This window comes from Corticium candelabrum, chromosome 3 (genome assembly GCF_963422355.1).
Source record: "Corticium candelabrum chromosome 3, ooCorCand1.1, whole genome shotgun sequence".
NCBI classification, from domain to species: Eukaryota; Metazoa; Porifera; class Homoscleromorpha; order Homosclerophorida; family Plakinidae; genus Corticium; species Corticium candelabrum.
Genome location: NC_085087.1, coordinates 7,554,736 through 7,582,490, shown reverse-complemented (window position 1 = coordinate 7,582,490; position 27,755 = coordinate 7,554,736). Strand labels below are relative to the sequence as shown.

The 27,755-nt window shown below is 41.9% G+C and overlaps 3 protein-coding genes across 5 annotated transcripts in view; 2 read left to right on the top strand and 1 right to left on the bottom strand.

Annotated features, from left to right (window-relative positions):
* Positions 1–4,022, top strand: part of LOC134177273 (zinc finger protein 227-like) — a 4,682-nt gene extending 660 nt beyond the window's left edge. The window contains exons 2-5 of the mRNA XM_062644057.1: positions 2,374–3,162; positions 3,238–3,333; positions 3,402–3,551; positions 3,614–4,022. Of these exons, the coding sequence (XP_062500041.1) occupies positions 2,391–3,162; positions 3,238–3,333; positions 3,402–3,551; positions 3,614–3,702 (1,107 nt within the window). The 5' untranslated portion in view covers positions 2,374–2,390 and the 3' untranslated portion in view covers positions 3,703–4,022. The remainder of the gene's footprint in view (positions 1–2,373; positions 3,163–3,237; positions 3,334–3,401; positions 3,552–3,613) is intronic.
* A 1,103-nt stretch (positions 4,023–5,125) lies between these two features.
* LOC134176861 (myoneurin-like) lies at positions 5,126–13,664 on the bottom strand. The gene is made up of 8 exons (XM_062643535.1): positions 13,282–13,664; positions 7,161–7,891; positions 6,807–6,964; positions 6,589–6,678; positions 6,361–6,531; positions 6,226–6,303; positions 5,598–5,700; positions 5,126–5,543 (listed from the first exon to the last, which is right to left on the bottom strand). The coding sequence occupies exons 1-8, from the start codon at positions 13,603–13,605 to the stop codon at positions 5,357–5,359; spliced, it is 1,842 nt and encodes a 613-aa protein (XP_062499519.1). The 5' UTR covers positions 13,606–13,664; the 3' UTR covers positions 5,126–5,356.
* Positions 13,665–14,081: 417 nt separating this feature from the next.
* On the top strand, positions 14,082–27,755 carry LOC134176745 (uncharacterized). Of its 3 annotated transcripts, none has more exons than XM_062643402.1 (8): positions 14,082–14,389; positions 19,931–20,481; positions 20,606–20,767; positions 20,828–21,176; positions 25,143–25,255; positions 25,340–25,936; positions 26,522–26,605; positions 26,667–27,755. In XM_062643402.1, the coding sequence occupies exons 2-8, from the start codon at positions 19,978–19,980 to the stop codon at positions 27,141–27,143; spliced, it is 2,286 nt and encodes a 761-aa protein (XP_062499386.1). In that variant the 5' UTR covers positions 14,082–14,389; positions 19,931–19,977; the 3' UTR covers positions 27,144–27,755. The 3 variants fall into 3 exon arrangements, with proteins under 3 accessions (XP_062499386.1, XP_062499388.1, XP_062499387.1); XM_062643404.1 differs by lacking the exon at positions 14,082–14,389 and adding an exon at positions 18,791–18,840; XM_062643403.1 differs by lacking the exon at positions 14,082–14,389 and adding an exon at positions 18,861–19,184.

Here is a 27,755-nt window from a genome sequence, read left to right as displayed (position 1 = left end):
TGTGTGTGTGTGTGTGTGTGTGTGTGTGTGTGTGTGTGTCAGTGTGTGTGTGTGTGTGTGTGTGTGTGTGTGTGTGTGTCAGTGTGTGTGTGTGTGTGTGTGTGTGTGTGTGTGTGTGTGTGTGTGTGTGTGTCAGTGTGTGTGTGTGTGTGTGTGTGTGTGTGTGTGTGAGAGAGAGAATGAGCTAAAGGATGCTGACATCATTTCAATCTTTGAAGAGAAAAGGTGATAAAGCAGACAGTACAAACTGGCGTGGAATTTCACTATTGTCCACTGCTGGAAAAGTACTATCAAGAATACTGCTGAATAGACTAATAAAATCGATTGCGGAGGACATTCTTCTTGAGTCTCAAGTGGTTTCCGTGAGAGAGAAGCACAACTGACATGGTGTTTACTCTAAGAGAAATACAGGAAAAAAAGTAGAGAACTGCAAAAACCGTTGTATATGGTGTTTATCGACCTGACAAAGGCTTTTGACTCAGTTAATTGTGAAGTTCTCTGGCAAGTTCTGGAAAGATTGAGTTGTCCATCCAAGTTTGTCAATTTGATTAAACAGTTACATGAAGGAATGTCAGCAAGAGTCATATATGGTGGAGGAAAATCAGAGGAATTTTATGTGCAAACTGGAGTGAAACAGCTAGTGTTGTGTTCTAGCACCAACTTTGTTTGCTCTTTTTCTTGCAGCAATGTTCTTGCAGCAATGTTAACAGAAATGAATCATTGCATAGGAGATCGAGGTGTGTCTGTACAGTATCGTATGGATGGCAAATTTTACAACATTCAGAGATTTATGGTAAAAACCGAGACATCAATTTCAAAGTTTCGTGAGTTACTATATGCAGATGACTGTGCTCTTGTAGCACACTCTGCTGAAGAAATGCAACACCTAGTTTCTTGCTTCAACAATGCTGCTGTCAACTTTGGCTTACAAATTAATATAAAAAAAGACAGAATGTTTGCTTCAACTTGCTCCAGGAGCAGAAACAACAGCTGATGATATCTTTGTTTCTGGCAAAGCATTAAAGAAAGTATATACATTTTCTTATCTTGGTAGTGTCATCCCTGATGATTGCACCATAAATAATGACATTGTTACACGCTTGCAAAAAGCAAACAGATCATATGGTGCACTTCAAAAGAGGCTGTGGAGTCAAAGAGGTATCAAAGTAAAAACTAAAATCAAAGTATACAAGGCAGTCATTCTTACAACTCTTTTATATGGGTCACAATCATGGACGCTTTACCGGAGAAACATTAAAGAACTTGAAAAATCCCATCTTCGTTGTCTGCGTCATATATTGCGAATTCATTAGAGTGAAAGAGTTAGAAATAGTGAGGTTCTGAAGCGATGTGGTATGACAGGGATTGAATGTATGATAACAAAACAACAACTACAATGGGTCGGTCATGTCAGAAGAATGAATGACAGAAGGCTAGCAAAGCAAGTGTTCTATGGACAGTTGTTAAATGCCAAGAGAAGAACTGGGGGCCAAAAACTTAGATATAAAGACATGCTGCGTCATCATCTGCAGAATGTGGGCATCAATCAGGACAATTGGGGGTCCTGGCGTCTGATCGTTTGGTTTGGAGGAAGAAAGTGTCATCTGGTCTGAAGAAGTTTGAGGATGAGAGAATGAAAAAATTAGAAGAAGAACGACGACACATACACCAGCAAATGGCTCAAGGAGTAATTACAAGTCAATATGTGTGCTTTATCTGTCATCGCGATTGTCATTCTCATATTGGTCTCTATGCACATGAACAAGCACACAAGCGATGGTTGAATTCTAATCAGTAGAGAAGTCGTGAACTCGTACACAAGTAGCGGACAATGAATGAATGAATGAGTGTGTGTGTATGTGTGTGTGTGTGTGTGTGTGTGTGTGTGTGTGTGTGTGTGTGTGTGTGTGTGTGTGTGTGTGTGTGTGTGTGTGTGTGTGTGTGTATTTTGCCTGCGTGCGTGGGTATGATCGAGTGAAGGTGTTCTGGACTTGTTGAAGACGATGACTTGAAATGAGGTGTTTAATCCATTTGTGACTGTTCATCGTTCTTATTACACATTTCGATCAGCAAGTGATAGGAGATTTCACATACTCACTATTTCTACCGTATCTGAAACGATCAACACAGAGAAAAATTACAGTCCAATTTTACTCTTATCACTTAATAGCTCTAGCATTTACAGAATCATGATCAACTGCTAGACATATGCACTGCATGTTTATGGTCATGGAATCCATTGGGTACTAATGGGTCAACTATTGAAGTGCTTTTGACATACAGCTGCATAGTAGATTTGAAAGAGACTGGTTGTTGTCCATTGCAGGTTGCAATAAGTTTTTAATAGTAGACTAATAGTGTATTGTGTTGCAGAGAGAGGAAGGCAAGTTATGTCTGATTTTGAGCCACTTGATCGAGACATGAAATATCGATGTCACATTTGCAGTCAAGGATTTACGTACAAACAGAACATGAGCAGGCACATGGCCTCTGTCCACAAAGACGATCGGCCATTCCAGTGCCAAGTCTGTCGAAAGAAATTTAAACGACAAGATCATCTCATTAAACACCAGTCAACGGTCCACAATCGCACTTCTGCATATTCAAACATGTCCAGTCAGTGTGACATATGCAAGAAAAATTTCACACGACGATATAACATGTTAAAACACAGAAAGATACACGATGGTCAGAGTCCATTTGAGTGCAGAGTCTGCAAGAAAAAGTTTACTCGAGAAGACAATCTGGTTGCACACTATAAATCGATTCACGATCACGTGAAGCCGTATTCGTGTGATCGATGCGAGAAAAAGTTTTCCACGGGAGTTCACTTACGATCGCATCAGAACTCTGTCCACGACAGATTTAAACAGCATGAGTGTGACATGTGTGGTCAACGATTTACGAGGAAGGATCACATGAGAACTCATCAGAGAACAGTACATCGGCCCGATGATGGCACGCGGAGACGAAGGCGTAGGCACATGAATCAACGTGATTTTCAATACACAGTTATTAGTCTGATTGAGTCAGTCCCAGAGTGTGATGAAAATGACACCAGTGAATCTGTGACGAAAATGCAAGAGGACGATGATGTAGCTACCGGATCAGACAGTCACGAGTTAGAGACGTTGATATCAGACCCATGTACTAACAGAGAAGGTAATTTCTGTTAAAGTATTTATCCTGTTGTTTGTATATTTGTATATAAATAATTAATTCCAATATTTATCACAGACGAATTACATCTTGATGTTCAGACAGTAACACTCAGAAGTGACCACGAAGCCACATGTCCTCCCTATTTGATATGTCCGAGTCCAGATGTGCTACGTAATGCATTTGTTTGTCGACTACCTATATGTTATAGTGTAGTACATCATGTGAGATATCTGTTGTAGGATCACACTTGTCCGACTCATTACTTGGAACCATCGAGTCATACCATGCTAAACATGCACTGCCACATAGTGACAGCGAAAGTCTCACTACAACACACAATAATGTTTGTGATGACGGCTCAAATTCTGAGGCGCTTGATGAAGGCGAAAGTAGCTCATGTCGTACTTCGTATTGACCTGACCCGTTATTGTATTGGGATATTGTTGTATAGGTTTTGATGATCAGTCACATTGTATAGAAAAAGACGAGTCTGATCAAGTCATTGAGTCTGTATGTCTGTCGGATGAGAAAGGAGAATGATAGTTATCTACAAGGTTGCCATTGCCACAGAAGTAGAACTAAGGTAAATGTGGCTTTTATTGATTATATCTATATATATACGTGACATGATCACCGTTATTCTCAACTGTTAACATAGTTATACTGAAATCTTAGTATTTAGTTGCAGGTGTAGAGATAATACAAATGCAGATTCTTTGTTAGAGAGTAAAATCAGTACAAGAAATGTACAGTATACTACTTATCTTGACTTCTATTGATGAGTATACTGGAGGACTTGTTGACTATTGTAGGTATTGTTGAATTGCTTGTGAGACTGAAGTTGTATTGTGGTGTTTGTATGGAGAGTTTATCGACTGCCGTTGTTCAAACATGTGTGTGTATGTGTGTGTGTGTGTGTGTGTGTGTGTGTGTGTGTGTGTGTGTGCGCGCGTGTGTGTGTGTGTGTGTACTATGTGTACAAATGTACATACAAATATATACTGTAGTATATGGATGCATATGTTATTGTTATCTGTATTGAAGATGGTTTCAGGCATGACATGCATAGATGTATGTTACATCGTTTCACATCAAACTTGGCTTAGACTCGATCTGCAAGAATCATTGATCTAGACGAGTGAGGGAGTCTGTATCAAGAGTACACGTGCTTTTTCTAATTTCTCAATACATTTCAAGCTCTTCGTGACCAAACTCAATTAGGGACAATGCACATATCAAAACACTAACTTTGATATTGCAAAGTTGTGCAACATTTTTATTCCCCCCCCCCCCCTCTTATCAAATCCTAGAAATCATTTCATCCACCATCAGGCTGTTGGTACCATTTTGTTTTGTTAATGTCAAAAAACCTCCAATTGACACGAACGTTGCAAATGTGTTGCAGACATCATGCCTATGCTGATGTTCAATGCCAGTTTGGCCAAGATCAGATAAGGGAGGTGCCTTGGTGTGGCACCAGGAGCGCATCCTGGTGCCCAACGGAAATGACACTCCAATGTGGACACGCCTCATGAGACTGGTTTGAGGCTACTTACCTTACATAGTACACACATTCCTACATAGTACATACACAAGTACATACATTCATACATACATGCATTTCTAAGAACATGTACAGCTGTGATTGACATTTGTGATGCCTTGTGTTCGTGGAAACACTGCTCTTCAGTCACAGTCATGACATCACCATCTGCTTGAGCGGTTTCAAGCCTTGGTGCCAAATCTTTGCTTGCTTGATGCCCCAGACCAGCCTCTGGTGCATACCCCTGTGGCACCTTAGTGCCAGTTGGCCATATCCCTGTGGAAATTTGAAAAGGATCGAGTGTCTGTGCATTCAGTCTGACTTGTTGCACTCTGGGACCTTATCACATACACTGGATTTCGAACATCTAGATCCACACTACAATATCAGTCAGTTTGTTCAATGGCACTCTTGTCAACAAACATGCAAGACTGGATGTGTGACGATACATCTAAATGCATTCATATCTGTATCTCAGTTCTGCAAAATATGCAGAGCTCGCTCAGCTGTAATAGAAAGACTACTATGAACACACAAACTGCCATTATCTTTGTCCACCACGCGGCCAATAATAATAAAGATCATCATATATGAAATTCCAAGGAATCTTTGACAAAGTGCTAGAAAATGAATAACAAAACCGCGACAATTTCAAAACTCTAGGACTTCGGAATCTAGGACTAATGGAGAAGCAGATGAAATGTATTGGCTTGCTGCTAGTCGTTCTGCGATAAAGTCGATTTTCATGCTCTTATTACTCCGGACTGGGACCTTCATTGAGGTCGGTGCTCTTGCGATCTTCAATAGAAGAAATGATCCGAGACGTTTTCTCATCAATCTGTATAAATATCAACTATCAACGGATATGCCAACTCAACCGTGTTGGTACTACTTGAAGTTCCGATTTGGCCGGACGATGAAACTTCTGCTCGTGGTGTGCACACTTTGTGTGTCCTGTTGGGTGGCTGATTCTGCCAAATTTGAGCATATAGGCACTTGAAATAACAAATAAAAAAGAATTAGAAACAAATAAATACAGAATAGTATTAATGATGATGATAGTTTTAGTAAATAAGTTTTTACATTATTTATTTATTTACTTATTTTATTTATTTGTTTATTCTATTTATTTATTTATTTATAAACAAATAAATAAAATAAGTAAATAAATAATAAATAAATAAATAAAATATATAAATAAATAAAATGTTTATTCTATTTATTTATTTTATTTGTTATTTATTTATTTATTTATTATTTATTTAGTTTATTTATTTTATTAAGTTATTTTATTTATTTATTTATTTATTTTTGTATATATTTACTACTATTATCTATTCATTTGACATTAATTAATATACAAATCTAAAAAAATAATATTAATTTGTTACTTTTTGATATTAATTCTTTAACTAATATTCTTTGCTTGTATTATTGTTCAATATTGTGTTGTTGTTGTTATTATTATTGTAGTTATTTCTGCTTAATTATCATTATTATTCCTATTAATATCAATATACCTTCCAATGTCTCAGCATGGCTATTCATTGCACTGCCAACTCTTGTTCTGTGTAGTCTAAGGGATGCCAGCCTTCTTCCTATCACAGCAATCAATTCACTCAAAAATTCAAATCAACCCACTCCGACCCAACAACCTGATAAAATAGAAGCCGATGACGATCTGGACTTGTTGAGTTGAGACGACGAAAGCGAACTGCCGATGCTCTCGTCATCACTAAAGTCCTCGGCAATATAGGTCACCCTCCTACGATTACGAGGCAACGTGTTGTCTGTAGGCCAACATGCAGGAATAACAGCTCTCGTTACTACAGCAATTGACAAATTGAAACAACCAAACATCGATGAATGACAAAATGATTTACTTTGTAACTCTTCTTGCTCATCCATTCGATTGTTGTCTACTTCAATAACCCAGTCTACTGGCTCTCCACTGTTGATCTGTAAGGGAACACCTGGAGGACACAACAGCCTATATTATGAGCTCGGTCGGTGACCATGTGTTTGTTTGTCTGTCTGTCTGTCTGTCTGTCTGTGTGTCTGTCTGTCTGTCTGTATGTTTGTCTGTATATATATATAGTACCTTCGTCCTCGTCTTCGCTCAATGGGAGAGTTTGCTCCGAGTCATAGTCGGACCCGCTCTCTGCGTCACCATCCGTACTCAATGTTGGGGGCGGGTTGTAAGCAAAATGATTCTTTCTCTTGTCGATTTCCATCTGCATTTGCTCTAGGTTCCATTCACTACACACAATGTTATTGTAGCACTGGTGTGTGTGTGTGTGTGTGTGTGTGTGTGTGTGTGTGTGTGTGTGTGTGTGTGTGTGTGTGTGTGTGTGTAGTGTGTGTGCACGTTTGTGTGTGTGCACATGCGTGCATGTGTGCGTGTGTGTGCACGTGTGTTTGTGTGTGTGTTTACGCCTGTCACCATTTCTGTCACCTTAGATCAGCCGGTTCTCCACCTATAAGATCCTCAACTTTCGGTAGTTCGCTTGCAAACCTATTAATATCACTCTTTCCGTGGTAAGTCCGTCGATGATGCTGAAGAGAGACAGGACCGAGACATCGAGCATCGCAATCACTGCAAGGGAAAAACACGCCCTTCCCATGCACAAGCAATCGATGTCGAACCAAAGCTTGTGGTCGTTTATACGCCTTGTTGCAGTCGGTGCACTGATGCTCGCGGAGATCGCTGTGAACGCCGTCTTTGTGGCACTGCAATGCTCGTTTGGTGGAGAAACATCGAGGGCAGAAGGGACAACTATATGGTGTCTCTGTACTATGGACTGCAGCAACATGCTCCTTCAGACTGCTGTTGTCACCAAACCGTTTCCCACACACTTCACACTGATACGGCCTGAGCTGCTCGTGCACACAACGATTGTGCCGAAGGAGATGCCCCTTTGAACCAAACTTTCGATCGCAGATCGTACACTGGTACGGCATCAGCTTCTCGTGTACTCGCCTCTTGTGGTACGCCACGTTTCCCTTGGTTGTAAACATCTTGAAGCAGATCGGGCATGCGTGTCGCCTGACGATGATTCGTGGAATTCCCGGCGGCCGATGACGAGCTTTCTTGTGTTGGACCATCGTGTAGCGTGTACCGAAGAATCGATGACACACATCGCATTCGTATGGTCTCAGACGCTCGTGTACTGTGTCCTTGTGGCGCTTAATAAGGTGGAACATATAACATTAATTAAAAGTATAAATATATAAAATACATAAAATATATATAAAAATATATCAAATATATAAATATATATAAAATATATAAATATATATAAAATATGTAAAGTATATAAAATCTGTAAAATGGGGTCTTGCTGGAGCATATAACACCTATAGGTGCTAATTGGTGGAAGTGTTTGCCTAATTACTACAACTCAAGGTTGCTATAAGATCAGTGTTCTTACTTGCAGCGTCTGTTCAGACTTCATTGCATTTGTGAACTTTGTACTCATCAAGAACAATTAGGCGGCGCACAATGTATTGCCCCAAACCCTGCTTATCCACTACATCCTGGTTTCATGTGTCATCCAGCCGCTTTTAGAAGGGGTAATCAAGATGTTACTGGGAACGTTCAACCGCCTGTGCCTTACTGCTCGCAGACTGATACTCAGGGCACCGGCGTAGAGTGGTCCTCACGTTTGGGGGCTAATCAATCAGACTGCAAAGCCACGCCCATTTTTCTAATCTTCACTTCCGCAAACAGGACGTCAGTCAGTAGCGCAGCGTGACCTCTAGAAACAAGGGCTCAACTTCACGATGCTACAAGACATGCCCACTTTACATTGGCTTCTAATTGACTGATATGGTAGAATCAGTGGCAGATCCAGACTAGAAAAAGTGTGGTGTATATCTATCTATATCTATCTACACTTCTATATAAAATTGACGGTGTTTGTATATATATATATGGACTATATCTTTATTCAATTATGAACTATATATAAGTTTGATAGCCGGCTAGACCGGATCACCCACGAGGCTAAAATTTGGGGTACAGGCATAACTCGGCATGGGTAAGAACATGGGCAGGGGGCGTCATCTTCCAGCTTTTTCAGTCGGGTCCCCTTTTGGGGGTGCATTGTAGAACAATATAATGCTGTTCATCATTCAAGAAGGAAACTGAATGCTCCTGATAGACTCAATTTGAAGGAAGTTCCATTACTTGAACTCAATCTCCTAGGGTAGCTTTGTTTTCTCATAACTAAGAGTGTGATGCTCACGTTCAATATCCATTGTTTGTTCACATGCCATTGTTACGTCACAATGCTATAACTATCCAGCAGTCCCATCAGACTGCATTATCTGAGCAAGCTGTAGTTGATTTGTTTATTTTAAACATCAAACTACATCTAGAGCAAAAAGATAAGAGTTCCAAAAAGAAATATTGTTCAGTGCATAGGTAGGTTGGAAACGTGCTGAGTATATTCTACAATATCCCAAGAGGATCGACCCGCCTCTACTCGCGTGCATTGGATAACATCAAACTACGTCCAGAGCAAAGACGTAGAAGTCCACTTAGTAATAGTCAGTACGTATAGATTGGAAGCGTGCTGAGTATATTTTAAAATATCCTAGGAGGACCCGCCTCCACTCGCAAGCGAATTACTCTACAACGGCTCATCGGCCCTCCACCAAATTAAGCTGACCTCGGACGGGATGCTTGGAGCGTGTCGTTTATTACCGGCGACGTCAAAAACGACAAGATATTTTTGTGTAGGATATCCAGGTATTTAGAAATACGCCTACCTTTGGTTTTTCCGAGTACGCTCGCCGAATAACTGCCAAATTCGATACGGCAGCAACGTGTTCGAAGTGATAACATCCAATGGGACTGTTGAAATGGCTCCAAGAAGACTCACCGAAGAGACATGTGACTACATTTGCACTGAATCCAACCTACACATTTCCTACACCGAGCGCTACACTGGGAGTGTGAACACATCACAAACAGAGAGCAAACAGTGCGCTAAATCATGCATGCCTGCATGTCAAGCTACTGCATGTATCCTATGGCTGAGTAAGAAACTGCACGTGACTTTCAAGTTTCTATTGCTCAGATATATATCTCTGAATGGAAAAGTCGCTGCAAATTTCTCGGAATGGGACACTCGGTTAAGTTTTCATTTGTCTTCAACGGGATATTAACTAATTAGCACATTCCAGTTTATTCGAACACACGCCCACACCAGCCATTTGAACTGAATCCACACAGGGAGTGTGTTGATTTCTACCCAAAAAAATGCACATGACGTGTCTACACATGCTCAAACTGAGTCTTCCGTCATAACACTACAGTACTCTGCCTGTACGAAGGACGGGTCATGTATCTAGTAGTATATACAGCTTTGGTCCTCACATGTATTTACAGTTCACAATTCTTATGACCACACCTACAAATGATGGGGGCGATAGCCCGGTCTGGCCCATGCCACGCTACACCCATGCACCAGTGAGATGATCCCTCACTCACAGTTTAAACATGTAAGTAAATAGTATTGATTTCAGGTTACCCCAATAGACTGGGATATCCTGAGTGTTGTCAGTGTGCGTAAAGGAGTGGAAACAGTCTGTGCCATGAAGATTTTCAATGCTCGTTGCGATCGCCAAAATTCTATTTCGACGACAATAGAATCTATGACACTAATTCAGTGCAAACCAGCATTAGCCAATGTCAGCATTTCGTAATCTAGTGAGCAATAGGTCTAGTCAGCTAGAATACCTGAGCACAGAGTGGAGAAATTACAAGGCCCTGCAAATTGGTAGTCTCGCTAGAGGCGTGGTTAGCAAGACTAGCAAATCTGTAGGTAGCAGAGATTCCATTCTCCAGTCAATCGGGTTGTCGACCTTAAACTTACTTGAAAAATCAATGGATAGGCTTATGCTTTTTTGATGCGGTCTTCTTTGACTCTGCCATTGCCGGAAAGTGTATCAAATGTCTTACACGTGATGGGCATGCACACTTCACCACGACCTTTCTCGTCACTGTACTGGCTTACACTGTACTGAAATGATGATGTTTATAATATCAAAGAGATAGTCAATGTCGTCGTCAACATACTACTCTAGGATTAAGCGGACTGTTTAGTAATTCTGCTTGAAGCGGAGTGACACGCCCAAATGTTTGGGACTATAGCCTCCCCCGGCCCTCTCCAACCCTACGCCGGTGCTCAGGGACCGATAGGTCCGGCTGCCGGCCTTGACACCTAACTTACTAAGCCGTGTTGACGATGCCATTCTTATATATACAACACTGAGTGTAACATGATCGTTGGATGGCAGTCAACTTTAAAACAATTTCGCAACCATCGATTTGATGGTAAACCCTGAGACAGTAAGGAATCAATAAGTGACCAAAGTCCAAACAATTGATGGAAGCAGCAGGTAAGATCTAAATATAGAGTTAATGATGCAAAGATGTGTGAGATGACAATACTGTGATAGACATCTGTTGAATTGGAGAGATATCAAATACATTAATAGTGCTATTTAGGACAAAAAAGACTGAATAAGTTGTTTGTTGAACAACAACAAACTCAGCAGCTGAGAGTACAGGCAAAATGTTAAACGCTGCCCTCAAATAAATGCCGCAATTCAATGAATTCCATATAGATCTAGCTCAATGGTTTGAAAGAAAAATCATACAACTGCTTCAGAGGAATACGTGAGGCAAACGTTTGAAACGTTTCTTTAGACTACCGGGATACATGGATAATGTTTCATCGCATAACGTCTTAAATCGTGAAATGCTACCAGTATGGTAAGTGCTGTTCTCCTGAAAAGGTGTCAAACCTAGACATACAGAGCGTATTCGTTTGGGACCTTTCTAGAAACAGGTAGAGTGAAAGGCCCGCTAGTGTGTCCGATTGGGCACCTTTCCTTTTCTGGATAGAATGAACAGTTTCCCAAACCTTTCCGGAAACGGATAGACTAGAAAGGTATTACACTGTTTGATTGGTAACGTTTCTGTTTCCAAAAAGGAGTAGAGCGGATAGACTCTCCAACCAATCCTACCATCAGTACGAATAGAAAAGATAGAACAAGCACCTAGACGTGTAAAACTTGCATCTCTACAAGCTTTGATCTACCAAATCACTTTCACTTTGCGTAACATTTCCAGACCACTAGTTGCACTTATTCTGGACTAGATTCATGCCCCATTTTTTTGTACAGGCAAGATACTGTAGCGTTCTGACAGAAGACGTAGTCTGAGCGTGTGTGTACACATCATGTGCAATCTTTGTTGTTATGAGGTCCCGGATGTGCTGAATGAATTTCAAATTTTGTCTTCGCACTTTCTTTGATAGAAATCGACACACTGCCTGTGTAACACTTGGTACAGAAAACGTATAGGTTGGATTTGCTGCAAATGGAATCAGAATTTGGAGAGAAACGAAAGTGCTAGGAGGGTAAGTTCAATCGGCAAGAAATATTTGATTGCTCTAAGCTTTGTGAAGGACGTCGACACATACAGTCTACACAGGACTGGTGTGGGCATGTGTTCAAATAAACTGGAACATGTAGCGTTTGCGTCATCGAGAAATTTTACACTGGGGTCGACCCCTCGAGAGGGGACCCAGTGCATAATTTTTTAATTTTTTATGCAAACCCTCGCCTTCGTGTGCAGAGTGTGTGTGCCAATTTCGGTTGTAAACGGACAAAAGACGTGGCCTCGTATCACGGACACAGACAGACAGACAGACAGACAGACACACACATACATACACACACACACACACACACACACACACACACACACACACACACACAACTTGAGCTTTATATATACTAGATTGCCCGTGCAAAGGTTGAACGGCAGCTGATATCTTGTGTTCAGCAGAACAAACTCCCAAAGAGTTAGTAGACATTCTAACAGTTGGAAAAGTAGATGAAATGACTATGACAAACAACACGTACACCTGAGGTGATTCTGACACACGCACTGATTCTATGCATGCGCATACTTCTGTTACTGTTTCATCTACCTCGTTTCGGAAAGTTCTGTTCAATTGATAAACGTGCCCTGTCTCGTTCCACTCTATCCAACTTAAACTTTTCCAGAAAAAGATAGTCCCAAACGAATACGCCCACAGTAACACACCCCTAAACCAAGGACAGAGAGTGTTTAACAGATAAATTCCGCCCTCGTTTAAACGCCGCAGTTGGAACCCTAGCTAAGAATAAACGTCACAACGTTTAATTGAAGAAATACAGTAGCTATTACGGCCTTGACCAGTCATGTAGTATGTCCGATCAAAGCAAAGTTGTGGTTGGTCATGAACACCAGTTGGTCGGTCAATGACCGATGACCGACCACACATACTATCTAGGCTACTATTATCTAGTCTATATCAAATTGTGATGTTAGATGTGTGTGTGTGTGTGTGTGTGTGTGTGTGTGTGTGTGTGCGTGTGTGTGTGTGTGTGTGTGTGTGTGTGTGTGTGTGTGTGTGTGTTACAGATTATACAAAAATAATAATAAAATACACAAAATAAACTAACGACAGCAAAATTTAATTTAAAATTTTTAAAGTTTATTGCTATATTCCAACCTTAATGTTGCGCTTTGTGCTGAATGTGGCTTCACAAATGTCGCAGCGGTGGACGGTAATGCAAGGCTGCATGTTCTCAAAGTCAATTCCGTCGCGTTCCGTTTCCTCATTCTGCGGAACGTCGGACGGCGACGGGGAACGCCCATTGCATTGGGAGTCGCATTCGGGTGGCTCCGTGTTCGTCACAGTTTCGATTATCCGGTTGCTGCGGAGAACTCTGCGATTCCAGTTTGGGTCGCTGGTCTGAGGATCCTGCTCAGTCTGGACCGGCTGATCGGTGGCCGTTGAGGTTTCACCGCCTTCAATGGTTTCCTCAGCGGACATGGTGGCTCAGAGGCATCCGTACGGCTTCAGATTTGCAAACGTCCGTGCGTTGGACTGATGAAGAGAGAACATCCGGGAGATAGTGGCATGTTAGTCACGTGAGTGGTAGCCATATGGTGGGTGTGTTTACAACTATTTTTAGTAAGAGCCGTGTGGGCCAAGGAAGCCATGGCTCTCCTGCCTCGCATCATTACTCTTAAATGTATAATTATGTTGTAAATGTTTGGCAACCAGTAGAAGGCCAATATTCTTACATCTATGTTGTGTAGACTGCTAACTTAGCGTACACACTTTTCAACAATGAAACTTGATGGTTTTAGAACTAAAGTTGTTTGAACACTAAATTCTGGATAATTTTTTCGCATGCTCCTTCTAACGCGCGCACGAAGCTCACGCGCGCTCAGGATGACGCGTTTAATATAAGACATCCGGGAACCTTACGTTATCATTTACGCAGCAAGTGACGTTCGACAGACTAACTGATGATTCTGTTTGTGTTGATTAGATTGTGGCGCAGTCGATTATTGGATTATGCGACGTCGGACGCTACTTTCCAAGCCCTAGGATGGCGTTAGTGCACGTTCTGACGCAGAACGACTTGAAATGGCACGGTTATTTACCTACTCTATTTTAATGCCTGTAAATACTAGAAAAATGTGTATAGTGTCAGTTTCGTCTGAGTTTAGCAGTGACACGTGATGGTCACATACGGGACTTTCCGACACTAGACTTGCCGGCTTTGTGCGTTCAGTTCGACTGGAGCGTAGAAAAGGGGGAGTTTACGGTGAGTTGAGCGTTGCTGGTCTAAATACACCCACGTCATTAGTTACTCCTAGTGTTGAGTTACTGCACATCCTTTCCGCTTCCTTGAGACATCTCGACGCAGCCCTGAACGTTTATGCGCATTTGCGCTCGCCGTGGCAATCCACTAAGAGTACTGGAAACTCGACAGACTGTGAGGTCTTGTGGTTTGGCCGGTGGTTTGGCTGTGTCATGCAACGCACGTTTGAGGGTGTGCCTAATTATGCAGCGGTTTGTGCAGCGGTTTGTGCGGTTGGTGTGTGCATATTTGCACGAGACTTGAAGTTGCGTGAAGAAGATTAGAGTCGCGATGCTTCGACGATCCGAGTTTGCAAACGGAGCCGACGCTGAGATAACTGCATAGTTAGTAATTAACATGCCAATGCAAAGTCGAGGAAGGTTTCATGTTTTTATGGGCGGAGCGTGTTTCTCCGCTCTTCTCGCTATCGTTGGCTGACTAAAACAGAAACGTCCGCCACTGCATGATGAAAGTGTGTTACGAGTCTGTGCAGTTTAGGGAATGATGAGATGATGAGATCACGTGGAAGGCTAAGTGCAACGTGCAGGTGGTTAGTAGGGCTGGGCCAGCTGTGTCTGCTACACTATGTATGTGGTAGTGTGTGATGTATGTCAAGAGTTGTTGACACACGAATGGGGTACTGTACTGTACTAGTGCATACATAAATTGTATTGTTTTAGTGTTTACTTGTAAACACGTTGATTGATTGATTAGTTAATGATTAATTAAGTTATAAAGAGGCATTGATAAGGGACTTCTAATTTTGATGGGGATGGGTGACCTGTTAACAATAATGTTAACAGTAATAACACACACACACACACACACACACACACACACACACACACACACACACACACACACACACACACACACACCACGCGCGCGCGCACACACACACACACACACACACACACACACACCACACGCACACACACCACACGCGCACACACACACACACACACACCACACGAACACACACACACACCACGCGTGTGCACACACACACACAATTAACAAGACATCAGAAACGAACAGGACCAGATATTTCTCTTACAATCACCACTACTTAAAACGTCTTTACTAAAAACATTTGATAAACGCCTCGTTTTAATGCGGATTTTGGCCGTCTATATCATTTCTACTATAGGTTGCAAGGTTCTGAAATCTTAAGTGTGAACATGGTATACTTACTAGTTTTTAAATTAGATTGCTTCACACTAATCTGTCATGGAATAGGAAAAGCTCTAGATTCTAAACAATTTAAGAGCGTTTTCGGTTGGACGTTTCTGGAAACAAATAGATTGGAATGGCTCGCTAGCTTAAGTGGGCACCTTTCCTTTCTCAGGTAGAATGAACATTTCCCAAAACTTTCCAGAATTGGGTAGACTGGAAAGATATTAATTACACTGTTCGATTGGTAACTTTTCTGTTTCTGAAAAAAGATAAAGCGGATAGACTCTCCAACCTATCCTACCATCAGTACGGATAGAAAGGATAGAAAAGCACCTAGACATGTAAAACTTGTGTCTCTACTACCAGCTTTGACCTTCCGAATTAACGTGCACACTTTGCCTAACATTTCCAGACCACTATTTGCGCTTATTCTTGATTGTCCACGCAAAAGTTGAATGTCAGCTGATTTCTTGTCTTCGGCTGACACAGGCACTGATTCTACGTTTGTGCATTGTTCTGTTACCGTCTCATGTATCTCGTATCGGAAAAGTTCTGTTTGATTGGTAAATGTGCCTTGTCTCTTTCCACTCTTAAAGAGATAGTCCTAAACGAATATGACGTAAGTAACCCATGGATCTTATTAGTTTGAAAAAATAGTAACCCATGGATCTCATCAGTTTGAAAAAATAGGAACACGTGGATCTGACAAATTTTTAAAAATAGTAACTCGTGGATCTTTTTAGTTTGAAAAAATAGTAACATGTGAATCTAATTAGTTTGAAAAAAATAGTAACACGTGGATCTAATAAATTTTTAAAAATAGTAACTTGTGGATCTTATTAGTTTGAACAAATAGTAACCCGTGGATCTTATTAGTTTGAATAAATAGTAACTTGTGCTCTATTAGTAACCCATGCTCTATTAGTAACCCGTTCTCTATTAGTAACCCATGCCTTAGATGTCAGAGACTGCGTGCGACATCATGCATGCACATTCTTAGCTACATGTGCAAGAATGATGTCCGTAAAGAGAAAGAGATGTTTTTCGATTGCCAAAAAATTTAGGGCCATGGAGGAAACTCAGATATCATCGATAACGGCTGTTGCGGCAGAATACAAGATCAACAGGCACACCTCCACCTGTGGATAAAGCATTCTGTCCAAATTGAAGAGCAGATCTGGAGGAAAACATAGTGGGAACAATAATACTTACATAGCTCTTGACTTCCCAGTGTCAGGTCAGGCGTTAGCTAGCTTGCTACCCGTAACCATGAAAACCGGTACAACCTGTGGCATGGGTCGGGCCGTCGACGACTAAACCAACACCCTACCAGATTCTGTAGGTGTGGAGAGTAAGTCTGTGAGCATTCGTGGAGAATGAAATAGAATATCCGTTACACTGTCTGTTTGGACCACTTCCAGATGGTGACTTGTGGCATCACCCAAGGGCGGAGATTAACAAACCTAACATCCGACCAGCCGCTGCAGTACATATGACACTGATGCCAGCTTGTCTTGGCCTGTTCTTGCCCACTGGACAGCATCAGAGTGTTGTACTGAGAGAGTGGTATTAGCCAATCGCAAATGGTAGTTTCACTTCATGATTTTGCAAGCAGTGAATGACTACGGCAAGAGTTTTTTTATCTAGCCATGTCAAAGCCATGAACAGTCATAGTCTTGTCGACTGACTGCATGAGATTATGATGATGATGATGAACTTCAACTTGAACCATGATAGCAGACATTGAAAAAATAGTAACTCGTGCTCGATTAGTAACCCACAGGTTACTATTTTAGGAAATACGGTAATACCAACTGTACTAATAGCAACAACTGACATGGTGCTGGATTTGAGAGTCTCTGCTGTGTTAATGATGATATTCTATACTTCCAATTAGGTTACACCATTTTCACTCCTACGATTTTGTCTGGTCTGGATAGTAGAGACAATGGTGAGCTTGTTCTAAATGAATGCAGATTAAGGGGGAGGGGAACTCCCGATCAAGACACGTTTGGAAATGGCATATTTTGTTGTCTCTGTTAGTCAGTTAATCCAGTTTGTCTGGAGACGAAAGCGTAAGTCTCAATGGAGGCATTGTTGTGATCACTTAGTTGGTCATGTTGGGCACATTGTGTGTGCTATTCGTATGTCACTGTATACGGTGTGCTGTGTGTACAGCGTGCTGTGTGTGTGTACAGCATGCTGTGTGTACAGTGTTCTGTGTATACAGTGTGCTGTGTGTACTGTGTGTACAGTGTGCTGTGTGTACAGTGTGCTGTGTGTACGCTGTGCTGTGTGTACGCTGTGCTGTGTGTACACTGTGCTGTGTGTTGCACAGTCCCGTCATTTAGTTTTGGTCCTTGTTGTTATGCGTTCTCCAAGTTAGAAGGATTACTCAGTGCAATGCAAATTATGTTAATTAATTAATTAATTGTTTGTCAGTATCATAATTGTTGTGTTGAAGTTGCCAACAAAGCTTCACTGTTTACGAGGTGGTCTAACTGAGTGTAAGTTTCTACCGTTCTCTGACTCTCATTGACCCAGTAACTGCAAACTTGTTGATCTGGCTGTATAGGCATGGTCATAGTGTATTGCTTGTAGGACTTACTTACAAATAGAAAGAAAGGAAAGGAAATAGTGGTGTTAATGGGGTGTTTATTGGAGCAGCTGGTTGGTCTTGTTTACTAACAAGCTGCCATGAGGAAGTAATCTTTTGTTCTTGCTGTACACCTCACCAGCTGTACATCTCACCAGCTGTACACCTCACTGGCTGTAATTGACTGTCATACTGTGGGCTGTGCCGATAGTCTAACTGTCGATGCATTTTCTGTGTGATGTCCATCGATTTCCTTTCTCTCGCTTTCTTTACTGGAGACCTTTTATCTATCTCTGTTCTCGTGATTTCCATACAGGAGTACAGTGATTAGCAAGAATTTATATTTATACAGACTGAGAGTTAAAGATTTCTTCCGCAACATACAAATGCCACTCCCGTTTAGTGTATTACAATGACCCAATTTGGTAAAGTAAATTCTAGAGTTGAGAAGTCGGGTGGGGTGATTGTATGTATTGAAATCGGTAATTTGAGGTACCGTAGCTAGACAGGCTGCTGTGCAGTATAATGTCATGCTGTTGGCAGTCATTTGCTACACATCACACCATGCAGTTGTTATTGACTCTGCTTGGTCGTGTTATCAGTGCCGAATATTAAAGAAGTTGTGGGTCAGTTACACGAGAAGGTAGAGAAACCGGCATATTTCCATTTTTCTCAGAGATCGTATGTGGATTGGAGAATGGATATCCCAGGCAAGGATGTCAAGTTGGAGTCTGTGGGCGCAAGTTTCAGGAACTTGAGCTAAGTAATCGATGAGTCTCTCAGCGAGCTCGCCTTCCGGCTTTAAAGAAATTTTAGATTACTAGCAAAGAATACTTTGTTGCGGCGGCTAAATTGGGACATCCTGTTCTTGTTTATATAAGATGGACTCGTTGTATTGGTGCCACTTAGTCATTCAGTTGGTGTGGTGTCGATGAGTGTTCGTGCGTGGATCAAGTGTTTAGTCTTGTGTCGTTGATATGTGATAATGTACGATGTGAATGCTGTTGTAGTCAGACGTTGTTATACTGACCACATTTTTTCTTGGGTCTCTGTCCGACTAAAGCCTGGTTTACAATATTGACACTGACATTGATGCTGATGCTGATGCTGACACTGGAATAGAACTGAATCATATTCCATCGTCATCGTCAGCGTTTGACGTCATAGGATGCCGCCTGCTTCAAGGTGGTGTCTTTGATGTTGAACGTTAACATCAATATTGTGAACCAGGCCTTACACGACTGTCGGACGGTTAGACTGTCGGATTTGTCGGGCGGTCACATACGCAATGACCATATAATTTGGTTTTAGTGTGCCTTGTCAGAAAGTGAGTGTCGGATATTGGGGGTGTCCCGAACAATGAGGTCTGACTGTAGCTTGGTCACGATTACGTATAACTCTGTTAGTGTTGGGATGTCACTTTATTGTGGCATATGTCTGTATGCTTCTCTGTAAGATCAAACAAAGACTTGTCTCAAACGAGAGTCGCGTGGTGTACCTATGGCTCATATTGCTGTAGGGAACAATCGCATACATATAAGACATTTGCTTTCGGTATGAATCACCACACGATTAGCCACTTCTCTTTCATCACATTCATTCTCAGTTGTTCTCCACAGTATGACACTTTCGGTTTTGCTCTAAACTTGATCATATGTCTGATTATTTGATGTTACATTTCTAATTATAGTTGTATATACATAATTAATTGTAACAAACGTTTCTATGTTTAGGGTTGCATCACATTGAGTCAAGTATATAGGAGGCATGCCCTTGATCTATGGCTCAATCTGGGCTTAGAGACAAGGATCTCGCTGCTAGACATGTCGTTCGAGACAACCGCCAGGTGCATGCGAAATATGATCACGTGACTACAGATGGTGTATCACAAGGGAAAGTAACTAAAGCCGAAAGTAGTGGAAATCAGGACACTGGTATCCTGGTATACAGACTGCAAGGCGTTCTGGTACTTCTGTCTCTGTACTCGACGCAACTCAGTGAAAGTCGAGTTTTTAAGACTCAGTTAATGCAACTGAAGAAAACGTGTAGCTATTTGAGAGAGGAGTTGAAGCGATGCAAAGAGAGTTTGATGGGATCATTGAGTGATACGGAAGCGAGCGTTTCATCGCGATCTGTAGACGAAGAGAACGACTACAGAGGGGAAAGCGACTTGTTTGGTGACTCTCTGTTGTCTTCCATGCTCAAGGCCATGCAACTCGAATTGTCAAAACTTAAAGCGATGATTAGTGGGATAGAAGGGAAGACGGCTGAAGGATTAATAAAGGTTAATACGATCAACGGCTGTGTGTATGTATGGTGTTGTGTGTGTGTGTGTGTGTGTGTGTGTGTGTGTGTGTGTGTGTGTGTGTGTGTGTGTGTGGTGATGCATTCGTTGTTCTATTTGGCAGGAAAACCACGAACTGCGGTTGTTGTGTCAACATCAGAGGTCCACCATAGACTCACTACAGCAAGAGGCGAACATGTATCATCAATTAAAGTCGTCGATGTCGTTGAAAAGCAGCAAGCAAGTGCAGCAAACGTTAGATTACGATCATGCTCAGTATTTTCAGGTTGATTATTCACTTGCTGCTACACAGTGTTTGTACAGAAACGTTGGTTTTTTGGTTTAGCAAACGTTGGTGAAGGAGTTGGGCATGAAACTCAACGAACAAAGCGTTGAACTCAATTATCTCAGACAGAGATTGGATGCCGAGTACTATGGACGACAACGAATGGTCACCTGTCTGAGCGATCTACTGAACGAGCTCGTGCTTCGTTGTCTGCAAATGCCGTACGTTGCTATGGAAGCCGAATTGAAGCAAGCGTTTATCGACATTCAAAAAAAGACTGAGAAATTGTCGGTTGAGTTTCGAGACGAGGTGCTCGTCGCCATTCAGTTAGCGTCGGATGTTTCAGCAAGGAGCGATTTTTTGAGAGCACAAATGGACGTGACCATGTACTCTGAAGAGGAACTGGCAGGTTAGCACTTGTGGGTCTCATTGTGAGACACATGTGATGTTAGTGATGACATATTATCTCTGAGGTGGTCTGAAACTGTTAGAGATGCCTGCCTTGTGGGTATTCCCCCCCACACACACCCACCCACCACCACCAACAGGACCAGTACCTACTGTTTCCGATGTTTTTCGAGTAAACGGTCATCCATAATTATTGACATTTAGGGGCCCATAACACATCTATAGTTAATAGTAATATCTAGTGTAATGAAACAGATATTAAATTTATAGATGACTACAGAACACAACCTCGGCCACTAGGAAGAACATATATTATAGTTCAGACATATAGTGTACGTAGTCCAGTCTCTCAAGCTTGTTGTTTTCTCTCTCTTCCTCTGGAACATTTATGTGCAGTCTCATTCTTATGCTTTGTCAACTTGTAGTGCTTTGCAAAAGGAATGCCACGGCCAGGGTAGTTGCAGAGACATGTGTGAGAGGTCCATCAGACTGGTCAGCTCTCCGCTTTTTGCGACCCTCATCATTGTTTGCCACACTTATATAAGTCTTCATAGACTGAGCAGCTGTGGTATGCTTGGCTTACACTGACACTTGTAGTGAGGTGGGGGACAGGTTGTAAGTGGTTTCAATTGGTACTGTAACAGCTGTCTCATTATTTACTTCTGTGGGCCAGGTCAACATCAGTGGAGACTAGTCTGAAGATAACAAGGATATGATGATTTCATTGAATTGGTACATATTTTTAAGAATTTGGATTTAGGGCGTACCCATCCACCCTCTTTCGTCCTGAATTCGGATTTATAAAAAAACTATGAAAATTACGGACTGCTCCTTACTCAAGCGTACAAAACGTACGCTAGGGGGAGGGGGTAAGAGTAGTTGTACGCTTTTGGGGCTGAGCATAAAATGTTTATGATTTCTTGACAAAGTGTATGACGCATATAGCACACGCTAGATCCCACTGCCATTAACATCTCGTCTATAGATCCTACCCCAAGCACTGTTACTACGTAAACATTGATCGAGTGACATACTACAACCGAGCAATCGTAACCGTATTACAAGTTCATGTCGGTATTGACAATTTTGAGGAGGTCTGTGCCCTCCACGTCCCCCATAGCTGGATGACCCTAATACAAAATGTTTTTAACGCAATAATTATTGTATGTCCGAGCTTTTGCCTTTGCACATGCACACACAAAACAAAAAGAAATGGACACTGCAGATGTCGAGCAACTTCTTTTCTCAACTACATCTTCTGTTTTGAAACCGCAATGCCAGTACCACTTCTGTGTGATACAGTTGGATGTCAGTTACCCGAACGTGTCGGTTGACCGAATGCAGAGAGCCATGGACACGCTCTAGAAGTACGCACTATAAACTGTTACACGCATGCGCAAAAAGGTAAATGTCAAGTTACTGTAAATCCACAAATTTTTGTACGGGGCTTTAATGGACAAGTTTAGCACACATTAGTACGGTAACTGTTGCATTTTATGTGCGTCAGTGTACATGATTTATGAGTTTAAGCTAAAGCTAAGTGGTATCCATGCTTGGCTCACGAGAAAAGATTAAAATGATCTACTACCACTACTAAGGAGATCGTGAGTAGCAGCATCCGGGATCCAACAAGAGGACATCGCAGTTGTGAATTATGCTGTAGAGGAAGGTCTGGATTGAGACCACTCGGCAGCTAAGTGCAGAAAGAGAGGACAATATGACGTCTACGACTCCAGGGTTGTAGCCAGGATGTTTGGAAGGGCACGGGGCACGGGGCATGAGTCTGGCTTGTGGGCGTGGCATGTACGTGTTGACTGTGCAAGTTTCTGAAATAAAAATCTTCGCTGGTTTGGAGAGTGGTGTACGATACCTTTTGTAAACCGTTTGCTTTTGGTGTACTGACTGAAACTCAGCCTTTACAAATCACACCGAGGTAGACTGATGGTAGCGTATTGATTACATTCTTAACATTACAAGGCAACAAATCGAATTACAATACTATAGGTATGTAATTAGAGACTCGTGATTGACAGGTCTCCACCTTCTCCTTCATTATCACTGTTGATGAACAGAGACACTATCTATGCCTAGCCAGTATGTTGGAGGCAGAGCTCTGGGTGGAGGCGTAGCGGGTATGTTGAAGGTATAGCATGCCTGGTTAGAACCCTGGACTCCAAGACTAGACTGATCCCCAGTGTGTTTTAGTATTGAACCGACTGCCTGAGGAAATGATAAAACTAGCAGAAAAAGGCCGCAGCAGACGCCTCCTTGGACCAGCATTGGACGAAAACAGAGCAGCTACGTAGTCAATTGAAGCGTAGTGTTGGGGTGCACATTAGCACTAATTCGAATGAACAAATTGTCACCGCTGCAAGAACTGTCTGGTTCATATCTTCTATTGATACTATTGCCTAATTAAATCAAAAATGAGTAATATCGCACATCAAGGTCTCGAAAATTATGATTCGAAAAAAATTCAAAATTATTTTTGTTTTTGAAATGACGTAGGTAGTTTCAAAAACATGAGAAGCAGTGAGGTAGCTGTGTACTCAATGGTTATAGTATACACTTGAACCTCCCTAATTCGGATCTCTAGATCCGGGCACTTTCCTAAACTGGGCACCTTTACCAGCTCATACAAGGCATTGGGGCTCCAACGGTAGGCACTTGTGAGAAGAAACTCCCCGTATTAATACGCACATTCCGTAGCTGTGAAGCCAGTGCATACTCCACGTATGGCTTGGAACAAAAGAAGAGCATCAGCATCAGCCTCGAAACAAAGCTCAAAATCATCGACAACAAAGATCAGCCAAATAGACACGCCTTGGAGATCTTTTGAATTCCTAGCAGTTCTAAAGTTGTGTGGTTCTTTATATCAACTAAATCCTAGTTAAATATTGTTATTGTCGCAGCTGTTGCTCGTCATGAAAAGTAGTACTGTACAATACATGCAATTCAAGCTTCAAACATTGCAACTCAATTACATGAATACGTAACTGTAGTACAAAGTACCTATCATTACAGTGTAGTACAAGTGTGTACTGTACACGTACACCCACACTGTATGCAGAACTGTAGTACCTACCAGACGTTTACATTAAAACAGTCTGGGATTCCAAGGCTAACGCCAGGCTTTGATGCTCGCAGCTGGAGAAGAAGGCCTGGTACACATTGTCTTCCCATGTGTGCATTAATTACCTCGAAATCGAGGTAATATATGCACGCATGCAAAACCGACGTTGTTTAGAATCTCGAGCCGATAATGTCACACGCAATGGACAGCGAAACAGCTTGCCTGGTGCCGACTCGCCTTCCTCAGCAGCCATACAGTACACATGTTCAAAGACCTGGGAGCCAGTGTGCACTTGGCTGGAGGGTGATACTAAAGTGATGCATTGTCTCCGGTGGTGTTCTTTGTTTGCTGTTTTCGACGTAAAAACCAGTCCTAGCTGTCGTGTGCCTTCACCCTAAATTCTGCTGCAGCTTGAATGTACGGAGCACAGCGCTGGCAGATCTGCTGTGGAAGACCATCTGTCATAGAGATAGAAATTCCCAAATAAGCTGCAACGTTTGCTGCAGTCCCACTCAGTACGCAAACACTGTAAACAGCCTGACTGCAGTACGAGTAGCCATTGAGGAACAACAAGTCAACACTCCAAACAGCTGCCACCAAAAAACAAGGTCAATACTTTAGTTAAAATCATCTAATTGGATCACTTGACCTTGGGTCTAGATTCTAAACAGTGTTGGTTCCGCATGCCTGAATACATTACAAGGTAATTTATGCATGCATGTGAAGAAGACTGTACAGTACATGGCCACACATGAGGGCCTGGGTACGAAGCTAACGCACGTTTCCATACATTTCTGATCTGGGCATACTGCCCAAGGTTTGAGTGTACCCATATGCTAATATAGTGAAACTGAGATGCCGGAAGTGTTGATATCAATAATGTGGTTTGGTTAGGCATGTCCGATGAAGCAGTGAGAGTCAAAGTAACCGAGTTACAGAAGAAGCTGTCGCAGCTGATGCATCAGGCAAAGAACAAAGTCATCGAGCAGATGAAGAAATACAAGCAGGTAGACTCTTGACATTGAGATGACACACACCGAGGTCTCTTTCTGGGTATTGTGGTGTTTCACTTTCATTATGTGGCTTGGTAGGCGACGCTCAGAGTCAAAGATCTCGAAGAACGACTGAACAAAGTGGAGACAGACAAAAGTCTCGTCGAGCTACAGCTGAGTGAAGAAATCAGGCAGACACAAGCCAAGTTTGATGCATTACACATGTCTTTGGGTAATCGAAGTTCGTATGCCGATAAAGCGGCTCAATCAGCACGCACTCTTGTCGAGCTCTTAGAGCACCAGAAATCAGAGATGGAGTCGCAGTTAATGAAGCTGCACAAGGAACTCGCCTTTGTGAGCGAGAGCCTACATGAGACGCATAAGAAAAATTTATCTCTAGAAGACAAAATTGAAGACATTCAGAGAAGGGCTGAGGACGAGGCAAAAGCATCGGTGAAAGTGGATCTTGATCGGTTGCAGTCTGAGCTGTCGAGGTTGCAGAGCGAACGCGCTAGACTAACTGAGCAAGTGGACGTGCTAGGTGACATAGCAAAGGAAGGACATAAGGCACGACAACTTGCTGAAGACAAGGTGCACACGCTCGAGGACCGAGCGAAAGCGTACGAGTTGGAGATAAAGGATTACAAAGTGAGAAATGCGGAGTTGATGAAATTGAATGTTCAACTCGAAGCGAAGGTAATGTATCACACAATACATTAGACTGTTCTATTGGAATGATGCATCTGACAATACGCTAGACTATTGTATTAGAGGGATGCATAGCAATACACTAGACTATTGTATTGGAGGGATGCATCTCACACTACGCTAGACTATTGTATTGGAAGGATGCATCTCGCAATACATTAGACTATTGTATTGGAAGGATACATCTCACAATACACTAGACTATTTGTTGTATTGGAGGGATGCATCTCACAATACATTAGACTATTGTATTGGAGGGATGCATCTTACAATACACTAGACTATTGTATTGGAGGTATGCATCTCATAATACATTAGACTATTGTATTGGAAGGATACATCTCACAATACACTAGACTATTTATTGTATTGGAGGGATGCATCTCACAATACATTAGACCATTGTATTGGAGTGATGCATCTCACAATTCAGTAGACTATTGTATTGGAGGGATGCATCTCATAATACACTAGACTATTATATTAGAGGGATGCATCTCACAGTACACTAAACTATTGTATTGGAGTGGTGCATGTGTTGATACTCAATGTCAACGATCTGTGAAATAATAGATGCGCAACCTTGAGACCGATAAACTAAAGATCGTCAGTCGAATGCGTGGCATCGGGTTATCACGTGATGGCACATCAAACGACGTAAGTTGATGTGTCATTGATATTTTGTGATACACTTTACTGTGTACGTTTGTGTGTTCAGCTTGTGCTCGCCGCCGACGTGGCCGATTCTGGTGTGGTGTATCACAGAGTGGAAAGTCCATCACGGACGTTGGTTGAGCAATCACTCGAGGGTGTGAGTCATACACGTAGCGGTAGAAATGAGCAGCAAATCGTTGCGGGAGCCGATTTTCAGTCACCCAGTCAGACTGCATATGGCAGCCTAATGAGATCCGACGTGTTGCACCAGACACCAACAGATGGCAATCAATCTTCATCGGTTGAGTGTCTACCCCAAGCGGACAGGTTGTCTAGTTTAATGAGCTACTCTCTGCCTCAGACTTTGCTCAGAGACGAGGCAGGATCTGTTTTGTATTCGAGAAGCTTGGGCTCTCAAATGGGCTCGATGTCGAAACGCATCGAGACGATGCACTGCATACGATGTAATGCAAGATTTTCGGTGAGCAACTTGGACGACTACGAGAGACACTTAAGGGAATGCTACCCCGACATTCAATGAAACCGATGTGTACAATGGTGTGGAAAGTGTTTTTGTCTGCTGTGGCAATTGAAACCCGGGTGCATTATTTATTATGACTAAGTCGGAATGGTCACATAATACTGTGAGTAACAACACAAAATATGTGCAACACATGGAAATGTATGATACAACAGCCTGATGTTGATAACTTAAGTGTTCGACCGGGTCATTGTCTATTTGAGTTCGAGGACGTAGAAACGAGTTTGAGCCTCAGAGCAGGATTTTGAGTGAACAAGAACTGTTGGGATGTCATGGTTCATGATATGTACATAATATCTACGTATATACTTTAGACATGCAGTATATCATTTTGTACATCTGTACTATAAGTGTTCATCATTATTTAATTATTTATTCTATTTATAAAGCACTCTAGGTAGTCATAAATACAGGTTGCTGTCATACATAAATTATTTTAATTAAGTAATCCTAGTAGATTTGCTACTAGGACTATGTGCATACTCATGATCAGTGTGTACATTTTAGTAGCTATTGACACTGTAGTGTGTACATTTTTAGTAATTTTACTTGATGTAGTAGCAAAGTCACTAACTTTTGTACAGCATTGAACACATACAAACGTTCTGTGTT

What these genes read in the sequence shown, in the direction of transcription:
- LOC134176861 (XM_062643535.1), bottom strand. Translation starts at nt 13,605, where the DNA reads ATGTCCGCTGAGGAAACCATTGAAGGCGGTGAAACCTCAACGGCCACC. An exon ending in GGAGAACCGGCTGATCTAAG is followed by an intron (nt 6,965 to 7,160) that starts GTGACAGAAATG and finishes CATTGTGTGTAG; the next exon opens with TGAATGGAACCTAGAGCAAA. An exon ending in GAGCGAAGACGAGGACGAAG is followed by an intron (nt 6,679 to 6,806) that starts GTACTATATATA and finishes TGTGTCCTCCAG; the next exon opens with GTGTTCCCTTACAGATCAAC.
- LOC134176745 (XM_062643402.1), top strand. Translation starts at nt 19,978, where the DNA reads ATGGCTCAATCTGGGCTTAGAGACAAGGATCTCGCTGCTAGACATGTC. An exon ending in ATCATGCTCAGTATTTTCAG is followed by an intron (nt 20,768 to 20,827) that starts GTTGATTATTCA and finishes TTTTTGGTTTAG; the next exon opens with CAAACGTTGGTGAAGGAGTT. An exon ending in AGATGAAGAAATACAAGCAG is followed by an intron (nt 25,256 to 25,339) that starts GTAGACTCTTGA and finishes GTGGCTTGGTAG; the next exon opens with GCGACGCTCAGAGTCAAAGA.